At 36.9% G+C, this 11,813-nt stretch overlaps 1 protein-coding gene across 9 annotated transcripts in view; it reads right to left on the bottom strand.

The window, feature by feature from the left end:
- Dop1a (DOP1 leucine zipper like protein A) overlaps positions 1-11,813 on the bottom strand; it is an 87,398-nt gene that overhangs the window by 24,565 nt on the left and 51,020 nt on the right. For all 9 annotated transcript variants that reach the window (XM_040740330.1, XM_040740333.1, XM_040740336.1 and 6 more), the window contains 7 exons: positions 11,035-11,187; positions 9,196-9,293; positions 7,701-7,960; positions 4,439-6,425; positions 3,427-3,538; positions 3,165-3,347; positions 2,069-2,194 (listed from right to left, as the gene is read on the bottom strand). In XM_040740330.1, the coding sequence (XP_040596264.1) occupies positions 2,069-2,194; positions 3,165-3,347; positions 3,427-3,538; positions 4,439-6,425; positions 7,701-7,960; positions 9,196-9,293; positions 11,035-11,187 (2,919 nt within the window). The remainder of the gene's footprint in view (positions 1-2,068; positions 2,195-3,164; positions 3,348-3,426; positions 3,539-4,438; positions 6,426-7,700; positions 7,961-9,195; positions 9,294-11,034; positions 11,188-11,813) is intronic.

Raw genomic sequence — 11,813 nt, 5'->3', positions numbered from 1 at the left:
TGATGTGGTGATACTATTGTTATTTCTCTCTTGTACTATGTTGTCCCCAGAGGTACTGCGAAGCTTGTTTTGTCTGCTTCATTTTTATCAAAAATTCATTCATGAGGTTGTCTGTTGACTTCTACTTGTGCGATACACACACACACACACACACACACACACACACACACACACACACACACACACTCTTCATCACTAAAAGCTCGAACAGTGGTGAATTTCCTATAATCAAGTACTTAAAGTTTTTTATTTTGCTTTGGTTTTTTTTTTTGTTTGTTTGTTTTTTTGAGACAGGGTTCTTCTGTGTAACAGCCCTCCCTAGCTGTCCCAGAACGTACTTTGTAGACCAAGCTGGCCTCAAACTCACTGAGATCCTCCCACCTCTGCCTCCCAAGTGCAGGCATAAAACGCGAGTGCAACCATGGCTGGGCTTTTAAGTTCTTAAGTAATTAATCACATATATTCTCTTCTTCCTCTAAGTTATTCCCAACCCCATTTAAGACACCCTTGCTTGGGTGTCTCATGGCTCTGCTGGGACTGGAACTCTGGGGCTGTTATCCAAGGTCAAAGTGATATCTCTCCTTGTCATCTTGAATAAAGAGTGAACTAGTGGCCTGAACACTAATGACTCAGCATATGGCTGAAAAAGCCTATAGTAAGAGTTTGGCTGGCTATGGAATTGCTTGTTTAGACTAATTTTCCGTAAGTTCCCAGTGTTGCCAAGATCATCTTAACACTTTTACTTTGAATGGGACAGTTTTTCAAAAAAGCTTCCCTTTTTTGAAAATTTAGCTTCTCTTTAGCTCCAATGTTTCTGAAAGGACATACTGAATTTTACATAGGTATCTTTTTATGGATGAGCATGGCCTAAAAATTAATTTTTTTATTGTTAAGGAATTTCTTGTTCTATTTCTATAATATTTTTCTCCTCCTATGAGTTTGTTACTTATTTCTGTAGGAGAATATTAAGTATCCAGTGTCACTCCCTAATTTTTATAACTCTTTTTCATCTATATTGCTTATTTTTAAGCTTACATTCTAATTCTACTACAGGTATCTACTTCTTTGTTTTGTTAAAGGATTTAGATACAATAACTTTTTAAAAATTTTTTAAGTTGTTTTTCTCCTCCATATGGAATCTACTACTAAATCTTCATATGCAAAATAATGTAAAATGGCAGAAAAGTTTGCTTTTCTTGTTTCAGGAATGACTATATATATATATATATATATATATATATATATATATATATAATGTGGAATCAGAAAGAAATGACAAGTCAGAGACTTGTAAGTACACCAATCATGTATTTTGTATGAGAGTAAATAATTTAACAGCATTACTACTCTAATATACTACGGTTTATTCCCAATATAAAATACCTTTTCTCGGGCCGGGCGTTGGTGGCACATGCCTTTAATCCCAGCACTCGGGAGGCAGAGGCAGGCGGATCTCTGTGAGTTCGAGGCCAGCCTGGTCTACAAGAGCTAGTTCCAGGACAGCCTCCAAAGCCACAGAGAAACCCTGTCTCTAAAAACCAAAAAAAAAAAAAAAATACCTTTTCTCAATTTCAAACTCACAAAGTAGACAAAATTTCACTCATACAATCCAGCCAAAACCAACATAGGAATTATACTTAGAGACATTAACAACTTAAAAGATATCAGATAAAGAAAAACAACAACAAAGATGAAAACTTTCTCCAATCTTTGCTTTCTAACCCAAGTCACTATATTAAAAATATACAACATTAGAATTCCTACTTGAAATTCAGTGACAAATTTGATAACATATTCTCACTAATACCTTTTTTTCATTTCTAAGGTTGAACTTATGGCCTTGTGCTTGCAAGGCCAATGCTCCATTAGTAAGCTAGTTTTCTAGTCCTAAAATACAATCTTCTACACTTGATTCCAATAGACAGTAAGTCATTATTAAGAGCTGTACACAAGATTTTACTTTTCTAGTGCAACCTATGGAGAATGTAAAAACCAGAGCATACAAAATGAAATAAATAAGTAGGTTTTTTTTAACCAAGTACCACATGTTTAGTTATGAATATAATACCTTGGTTCGGGAAGGGGTTTTGTTCTGTCTTCTTTCATTCCATACGAATGCAATGGCAGCCATGAAATGAACACCATGATTCATTGAAATGGGTCCCAATAATTCCAGGATTTGTTGTCTTAAGTTCTAAAACAATTTAAGCATTTTACAAGTAAAATAAAACACATGAATATTAACAACTAGATAAAGCATTTTATTCAACAATAGTAGAGAAACCTTTAAACAATGTAATAGCTGTCACTGGGCAGGGTGACACATACTTAGCATTCTGTAGGCTAAGACAGGAGGATCTGGAGTTCAAAGCATGTCCTGCTTCAAAATAGGAGTTACTGTCATGAGTATTTCAATTAAAAAAAAACAAAAAACAAAATTTAAAAGAAAAAAACTAAACAAATTAGTTGGCTGTAAAATGACAACTCACCACTATGATTAGATACTAGAAAAACACAGCATAAAGTTGTTTTATTTACTTTAAAATTTTTATCCACTGCTTTAATTATCATTTAAGAGCCTCATTGCCATTGATGCTGTAATACATACTATGCTTTACTTTAGAATTTACTTCTAGATTAGTTTATTAAGTCAAAGACTTATGAAACTTTTGAGATAGTGCTTTTCTATGTTACATAGGCTGTCCTGGAACTTGCCACATAGCTCAGGTTGACCTCAAACACAGATTCTCTGATTGTGAGCCTAGGATTATTAGGATATGCCACCATACCAGGCTTGACTATATAATTTTGGATTCTTGACTATAAGATTTGGATTCTCTCTAATAGAAGTGTATTAACTCACTTCTACAAATGTCCAGAAAAATCAAATATATATGGAGAGAAAATGGATTGGCTGTTGGTTAGGTTTGGGGAAAGTGAGCAAGTCCAAGCAGACATTACTGAACTGGATTATAACAATTTCACAACTTCATAGATTTGCCTAAAGAACCTGCTGGTTTGCATCCCTTAAAATGGTTAACAAAACTGTGTACCTCTCAATGTGCATAGGATGTTGCATACACTACCTAAGTTAGCAGCACACATTTTGAAGAAAGTCCTCAAATGGACACTTGGGCTCTACAGATGAATGTGAATCATCTAACCTTTGTGGCTCCCAGGTTGATTGTGGTAACGGACGCAGATGCAGCGACTGCCATCTTTTCTGAGGCATCAGCCTGGTGCAGGATGCTCCAGAGCAGAGTCACAGAGGACATGATCATGTGAAGGATCGAGAGGATTCCACTGCGAGCTTCAAACAAGTGTTTCTGGTCCACATTGACCAAAAGCTATTAAGCAGAAGAAAAACAGCTAATTACTAAGTGAGGCTGGTCTTTAAGAAGACCGCAAATGTCTTTGAAGTCTTACCTGATGATACTGGGTAGTCGGATCCAACAAGCAGTAATGGATAATGGCTGTGATGCCTTCCAAAAGAGTTAGAATCATATCTGGTGGAATAACTGATGCTATCCACAAAGGCCTGAAAAAATTTATGAAACAGAAGGTTTGTGAAAGCATACTTTATAATTTACTACTAGTAAATGCCAGCACATGCCAGATACACAGCAGGCACTCAATAAACATGAATAATAATAAAAGAATATAGTAGGGGCTTACTATTCCCTAATCTGTAAGTGAGATGATCTAACTGCACCAGAGTTCTGTTTGGCTAAAGAATAATATACAAAGTAAACAAATATAGCCACTGTGAACCTCCCCTACTGGGAAGTGCCAGACACATCAGCTGAGGTTTTCCTAGAGGAAAACCAGACACCAGTCTACTAAACATTTGCCTAACTATTCATAATCAATTTTGAATACAGCTGAGACAGAGTTTACCACAAAATCTGGAAAACCTGTAACAAAATTAGATGGGTAAATACTTTAAAATTTAAAATAACTTCAGCTGCAAATTAATTTGTATTTAGGTAATATACTGGATAAGGACTGGGAAAACTTTTTTTTTTGCAAGTTGAGTCAAAAGAAGATCTAGTTTAACTTTGATCCTTAAAAAAAAGAACTGTTTCCTTTTAATCTCTATTCTAGATCTCTTTTATTGATACTCAATAAAACACTAGAGCTGAGATTTCTTATTTTTAAAAATGGCATACTATTTATAACATACTGAAAACCACTATTTCACTTACTCCTAGTTGGTTTTTTTTGCTTTGGTTCTTTGTAACAGTGCTAGAGGTTAAACTGAGGGTCTTCTGCCGCTAAATACCCATTCCACCAGAGCCGGACCCTATGTTCCATTCAAATCTGACATCTAACAATGAAGTTAAAAATCAATCCTTACCTACTATCAGATAACCATGTTTTGTATTTGTACTGCTGAATTAGTGTCTAAATTGACAACGAAGCTAAAATCAATCATTACCTACTATCAGATAATCCTGTTTCGTATTTGTACTGCTGAATTAGATTGTCCAAATTCCTGCAGAGCTGTAGTGTCACAGAAACCACAACTCTCTGTAGAACTTTTCCCATGTAAGGCAGAGTGGATGTGATCAAGCCAATCCACTGTGGATGCATCTTACATGCACAGTGCTGATGCAAAGCTCTGATCACTGCACAGAGGAACATGCCTTGACATGTGATTGGCTGAGCGTGCAAGTACTGAAGAGAAGTCATGGGCTGATGGGGACTGATGTGTTCCAGATCAGACACAACGAAATCAAAACCTGCTTCACTCTCTTCAGGAATCGTCATCACCCGGTGTTCTAGAACAATTAGCCTCTGAAGCACCCTAAGAAGCTGTGACTGGAGTGTGCTGCCGTTGTCAAATTCATCCTCCGAGAAATTGATGAGGCTGTCTTCCGAGAAGCCTTCTTCCACGGCAACCATGTTCTTACCTGCGATTTTTTCACTGTGCCATTTTTGGACACTGAAGATAGACGACAACAAACAGTGAAGAATCACTTTCTGAACTTTGCACTTAGACAGCATATCAGAGATAAAACTAGGGAAACCCTTTGCAGAGCTTTCTATTACTTTTGCTAGCTCTGTAAAGAGGAGAGTCAAGATTTCTATGCTCATCATTTGCATGTTTCGATTGCCTATTAAGTCTTGGGTAGTGACCTTGACATGAGTTGGGTAATGGCTACGCATATAATATAAGCAGAGAGAAATAAGAATTTCGATGTACATGGAACTCCGAAAGTTATGATTTGAATCCACTGGAATGTGACTGTAGAAATCTTTGCCCATAACAGAGATTCGGTGTCTGGCCAATAGATTCTGAAGCAGTGACAGCTGAGGAGTATAAGCATTGTTTACACTTGTGGTTGAAATGGCATTTACAAAAGCAATGGGATTAGTTTTCAAGATAGATTTGATGGCAGAGAAAGCATACAGAGTCCTGGATGAGTCATATAACTGCAGGTACAGGAGTACATGTTGGTAGAGGGGGTGGATGTTGAAATGGGGAGATTTCCGGGATCCTGGAGAACCCATGTCACTCTCAATTTCAGAAATTTCACCCTCACCACAGCTATACCAGTTCTCTAGGTCCAGGCCATCACTGAAGAATACATTTGTTTGTTTCAGTTTCTCACTTGCTGCCTTTTTTTTGTCCTCCTCCTTTTTTCTGGCAAGCTTTACTTTGGGTTTCGCACCTGGTTGTTTACCTGATTCCTTAACGATCGTTTCTTTCTCTGAAATTTTTTCTGATAACTTTTCTTTGAAGCTAAATTGAATACTACTGTGACTCCTTTGTCTAGATTTGGTTTCTGTGGAAACAGAAGAATCACTGAGGGTCTGTGCTGTTCCTGAAATGCAAGGTGAGGAGCTATTTCTGGAGATTCCATTGGTCAAGCACTCACAGCCTTCCTCTGCAGACACGGAAAGAAACCGTGGGCTGTCCTCACTCAGCAGAGCATGCTGACTGTGCTGGAGGTCCTGATCGTCACTTTTCGTGGCCTCTAGACTTGCATCTAAATCACTAGTCTTGGGCGGCAGAGATTCTATTTCTAACTCAGATGTAACTGATGCGGATTCTGCTTCCAGGCCATTCACAACTTTACATATCAAGTCAAAGACAACTTGCTGAATGTCATCATCTGGGGAGCTTGCCTTTGCCATGAGAGAATCCTCATGAGCAGTCACATTTTCAGGGTCAACTTCGTAACTGAAGTTGTCTCCGGCAGAAGACTGTGAACACCCGGAGTCAGAGCTCTGAAGTATTTCCATCTGCTGATCTGGGAGGTCAAAGTCAGAAACAACCATTGGGATTGTCTCACTGCTGGTGCTTAGGAGGGAGAGTCTGTCACTCAATGGATTAACAGTGAGGCTGAAGTTCTCTATTTCATCCATAGTGAGAGGCTTTTCACCATTTCCTTTTGATGCAATGAGGTGTGCTTGGCTTACTGGCATATGACAAGAATAGTAAAGGAGGAAAAACACAAAAGGTATTAAGATAACGAAAATATAGAAAGTAGAGCAAATTCAAAATCTATAATCATTATTTTCATTACCAACTTGTATTCTCTTTATTAAAATTTTAGTTTACTATTTTCTGAGAACTTTTAAATAAAATGATTATGTAGATGACTAATAGAATTTATAGCTTAATGACAAAAGCACATTTAATAGACAGAACACAAAATTTTACCTTTTTTCCTCTAAAATAAGGTATTCTTTAAAATTACAGGTTAAACCTATGTTTTTCTCTTACACTGGCCTAAAAATTTAAATAACATATAGTTTAAAGTATAACTTCCTGGTTCTAGTATAAATTCAACAATAATTTATAAACTATCTAGCATTGTCAGATTGGAAACCAAGAGGAGTTTAAAATGAGTAGGGGACCACAAACAAATTTTTTTTTTTCCATTTCATACCATGTAGGACAGAACTAGGCTATGCTTCAGAAAAGGTTTTGGAAGTTTTGGTGATGTATGCATAGTAAAGCCAAATGCTGCCAAAGTCCTGGTCCTCAGGTGAAGTTGGAGACTGATCTCAGAGGAGAAATGAGAATTCGACAATGGTTAGAGACTGGCTGGCAAAGAGCTACCACCTGAATGCTTTGACAATAAGCAGGGTAGTGCAAGTTCTTAGAACATCCACAGGAAGCAGTATAACAGCTAAACTGAGGACGCAGGACTGGGCAGAAACACACTGGAAATGGACTAGAAGCATGGCAGTTTGCAGCTCCACCATTTACCAGCTATGGGACTCAAGTCACAGCTTCTTGAGAATGACAGTAAAATAAGCGGACCACACAAGACAATTTGTCAATAAAAGATGAGGAAAATGAGTTATGACTTATCACATACAAAATGTGCATTATAGGCTTCCCATGAAATATCTACTGAGCCTTTTTAGGATCTGGGTTGCTACACAAATTCAAAAGTATTTCATAAAATAACAGAGTGGCTCTTGACTACAGCTGTGGTTGATTCCTCCTCTGAGAAAGTCAGTGTATTAACGAGATCTAAGAGCTCAAAGATAATTGCTGATGAAGTATAATTTTACCGATCTCATTTTACCCATCTAGAAGGGACTCTAACAGATAAGGAAGGGAGGAAATAAGACATGGAAAAAAAATCCCACATGCATTTCTTCTATCAATCACTGTATGGTCACATCTCACCTATTTGAATAACTTAAGTCTAATTAGAGGTATACTTTGTGACCTTTACCATTGTTGCAGGCAAAAGTTTGCATGAAATGCTTGTCACTTTCCTCTCCTGGGTAACAGGAAGTCTTACTCCAGTAACGTTCTGCTTGTACACGCTGCACCGAAACCCTCTGAGTTTTTGGATGAAGCAGAAGCAGTAACAACGGTTCTAGCACTCTTGCAATGTCGTGTCTTTGTAGCACCTGGTTCAGCCAGGCTTGTCCCACAGAGCTAGTAGAACCATCAAGACTATTAAGGCTGTCTAACATGATGAACAGTGACCTAAAATAAACACCAGCAATTAAAACAAAGAATAAAACACTTTTAATGATAGTATGAATTTTTCTGTAGTTAATATCTTTAGTAGTTAATTTTTCTAGTTAAGAAAACATTTCCCTCTTTATATATACTCACATTAAAAATATTACAAGTATATATTATTGTTACAAGACAAATTTTACTGGTCTGATATCCTCATGTACTAAAGTTTCTTCATTTCAATGCTATTTTTATGATGGCGATGTCTACTCTGCTCTCTCAATTCTCTCCAGGAGACAAAGAATGCACTTAATTCAAGTGATGACATCCCATAAAAGGTCTGAACTATAATTTGAAGTCAGAAAACCCAAGATCCAAATCCCTTGTGGAGTCTTGAAAGAACAACTTAATTTTAGTGGACCTCAACTGCTTTCTCTGTTAAATTAGGACAGGAGATTGTCAAATTAGAAGCTTTTTTTAAGGCACTTGGTTCAAGGCCTAGTTCATTATATAGGCTGACCTGAAGGTTCAATGGAAAATCATTTAAACATGGTGCTGCTGGCTGAAAAGTACTGGTTCATCCAAAATTGGTTTGTAATCATAGATTTATGGCCACTTCTTTTTTTTTTTTTTAATTTTAATGAGACAGGGTTTCTCTGTATTGTTTTGGAGGCTGTTGGTCCAGCCCGGCCTTGAACTCACAGAGATCCGCCTGCCTCTGCCTCCCGAGTGCGCCACCACCGCCTGGCCTTTTGGCCACTTCTATAAGACCTGAAGGGAAGATTACTATCTTCTGATACCTTAAGAATGTACCTAGAATCAATGCAAATCTAGTATCTGAAGCATGGATTACTCTATTTGCTTTTAGCTCTAGATATGCACAAGCATCTCTGGAGACCAATAGTCTCTAATCCACGGGAGGGGTTTGGCTGTCAGTTAAGGCAGAGGATTGAGAATAACTGATTAGTATATCCATAGTATGAATATAGAGTCAAGAAGGCTGGGTGCTCTCTCTATTCCTGTCAGCACACAATGGTTCTTGGCACCAAACAGGGATTTGATGATCAGTGGTCCAATGTATAAAAGGAAGGGCACTCTGTTCTCACAGATTAGAAATAAAAATCTGCTGGCTAGGTAACTTAGATTTTCTAAAGAACTAATCAATTCCCATCTTCTGTTCTAGACAAGCTTGAGAGAGAATTCCAGAAAAGATAAGTAAGACATCCAGTAGTAAAATGTGAATATAAAATATAACCAACCTGTCAAAGGAACGTGCAAAAGATGACTTATTTATATGAAGATCCCTTGTTAGATGCCAAAGAACCGCAAACCTTGCATGTGCTTCCATTCTTATTTTCTGAGAAATGTGGGAGATTAAATTATTTTCTACTCAACTGAAGACATTAAGTGATTTCACTAAAATCAATATAACTGTTTACAAGTAAATGTTTAATGGCCACAGTACTCAAGTATACCCTGCAATGAATTTTTAGTACATTATATATCTTAGAAGCAGAATCAAACAAAATATTTGCATATAGACAGAAATATTTAACCTGAAGCGTCAATCTCACCTGTGCTGGTTAGTTTTTACTGTAATTTGATACAACCCTGAGTCATCAGGGAAGAGGAAACCTTAAATAAGGAACTGCCTAGATAAGACTGGCTTACGTACACATCTAAGAGGCACTGTCTTGATGGCTAATTGATCTTGGAGGACCCAGTGCCACTGTGGAAGCATCCCTAGGCAGGTTGTTGTAAGATATATAAGAAAACTAACTAAAGGTGGGTGTAGTAAGAGACACCTGTAATTCCAGCACTCTGGAGGCAGAAGCTTGTGGATTTATGTGAGTTCTGGGCCAGCCAGAGCTACAGAGAGAGACCCTGTCTCGAAAGAAGAAAGGAAAATGTAAGCATGTAAGCAAGGAAGCTAATAAGTTAAGCATGTGCTTGTGAGCAGCCACAGAGCAAGCTATAAAGCAGTGTTCTTTCATAGTTTCTTGTTCATGTTTCTGCTCTGAATTCCCTCAATAGTGTGATCTGGACATACAAGACAAGTAAATAAACCTTTTCCTTTCCTAGGCTACTTTTCACCATTACACTTTATTACAGCGACAGAAATCAAACGAGAACATCACCTTACCTCAAAAATTACTTTAGACTTTCATTAATGTGATTACTATGTAACAGAGAACACAGACAGCTAAAAACATGCATGCCATTGCATCATGTATATGCAAAACAATAAGCACAAACATTTAGTTTTAAAAAATTATTTTCTCCCAGAAAAATAATTATATTCAAGTGATTTCTAAAAAAGGACATGTATTTTAAACTCAGTGAAAATATGATGTCAGATTTTTTTGTTGTTTGTTTTTGTTTTTCAGGACAGGTTTGTCTCTATTACTTTGGAGGCTGTCCTGGAACTCGCTCTGTAGACCAGGCTGGCCTCAAACTCACAGAAATCTACCTGCCTCTGCCTCCTGAGTGCTGGAATTAAAGGCGTGCACCACCAACGCCCGGGCATGATGTTGGATTTTTATACTCATCCTCATATTAATGTATAAAACCCTTCAGGCAAATTTCCAACAAAAAAGATTTTAACTGTTAAAAAATCTACATGAGATAGGTTAGAAAGAGTGTCTGCTTTACCTATGGGCTTAATACATGGTTTTCCTATGATGTTTGTATTCATGCACCAACCAATATATGTGAACTATGTAAAAAAAAATCAGTATTTGAACTTTTTCATGGATATGTATTTTTACTCAACTCAGAACTTCAAAGTATTTTTAAAAAGGAAATGTTGTATTTTAAAAATAAGAGGTGCATCATTTGTTGTAGATTTATACATAATGTAAAACACAAGGTTTGATCTAAAATTTGATTTCTGAACAATTTTGAAAGTGGTGAGACACAAATTAGAATTTAAACATTTTTTTAAAAAGAACAAATACTATTATTCTCATTTACCATTATGCTCTTTATTACTGATTATTCATATGCCAGGTATAATAATTTTCCTAGAGAGGTTCCTTAATTTATTTTTTGGCATTACATGTTTGTGTGTGTGTGTGTGTAGGATGAGAAGAACTTACCTTATCTTTATGGGTTAATTGCTGACTTATAACATCCTCACAGATGCTAGAAGAAGGAACCAAATTATGTAATTGATAAAATAGTTCCACACTCTTCTGATGGTGCTGAGGTGTCCCATCTCCCATCTGGTCCCATAATGTCAAGGCTACATGCTACAGAAAAAGATGTGAAAGTGACTATATTATACAATCTTTATAAAAGTAACACTCAGATGCTCACTTTCTGCCTAACTGAACAGTAGAATCTTTTATAGTACATTAAAAAAACTTTTAAATTATTTTAGACTTCTTTCACATGGACGAGTGTTTTGTTTGTAAGTGCACTACATATGTGCCTGGTACCCATAAAGGTGAGAAGTGGTTATTGCATCCCTTGGGATTGGAGTTATAGACAGTTGTGAACATTACTCAGTGCTAGGAAATGAACCCGGGTACACTGTAAGAACAATAAGTGCTCTTAGCTATTGAGCCAACAACTCTCCAGGCTGATACCATGTCTCTCTCTCTCCCCCCATATATATATATATAAGAAATATAACAGGCAGTGTCTTCAAGGCCTAGATAAGAACTCTCAATTACTGATGTTTAATAAAATAATACCAGAATATAATCTGATACATTCTCACATCAAATTTAATATTTATGAAAGTATGTAACTGACTAAAATATAATTCATCATTCAAATATCCAAGTCATCTATGAGGGTTTTCTCCCTCTTCTCTAGTGCTGAGAATTGCAACATGGCCTCCTGTGTGCTAGGCAAGTGTGCTATCACTCTG

This window comes from Mesocricetus auratus, unplaced genomic scaffold (assembly GCF_017639785.1).
Source record: "Mesocricetus auratus isolate SY011 unplaced genomic scaffold, BCM_Maur_2.0 Super-Scaffold_100691, whole genome shotgun sequence".
Lineage (NCBI taxonomy): Eukaryota > Metazoa > Chordata > Mammalia > Rodentia > Cricetidae > Mesocricetus > Mesocricetus auratus.
The sequence above is the reverse complement of the archived record's forward strand: the minus strand, read 5'-3'. Positions and strand labels throughout refer to the sequence as shown.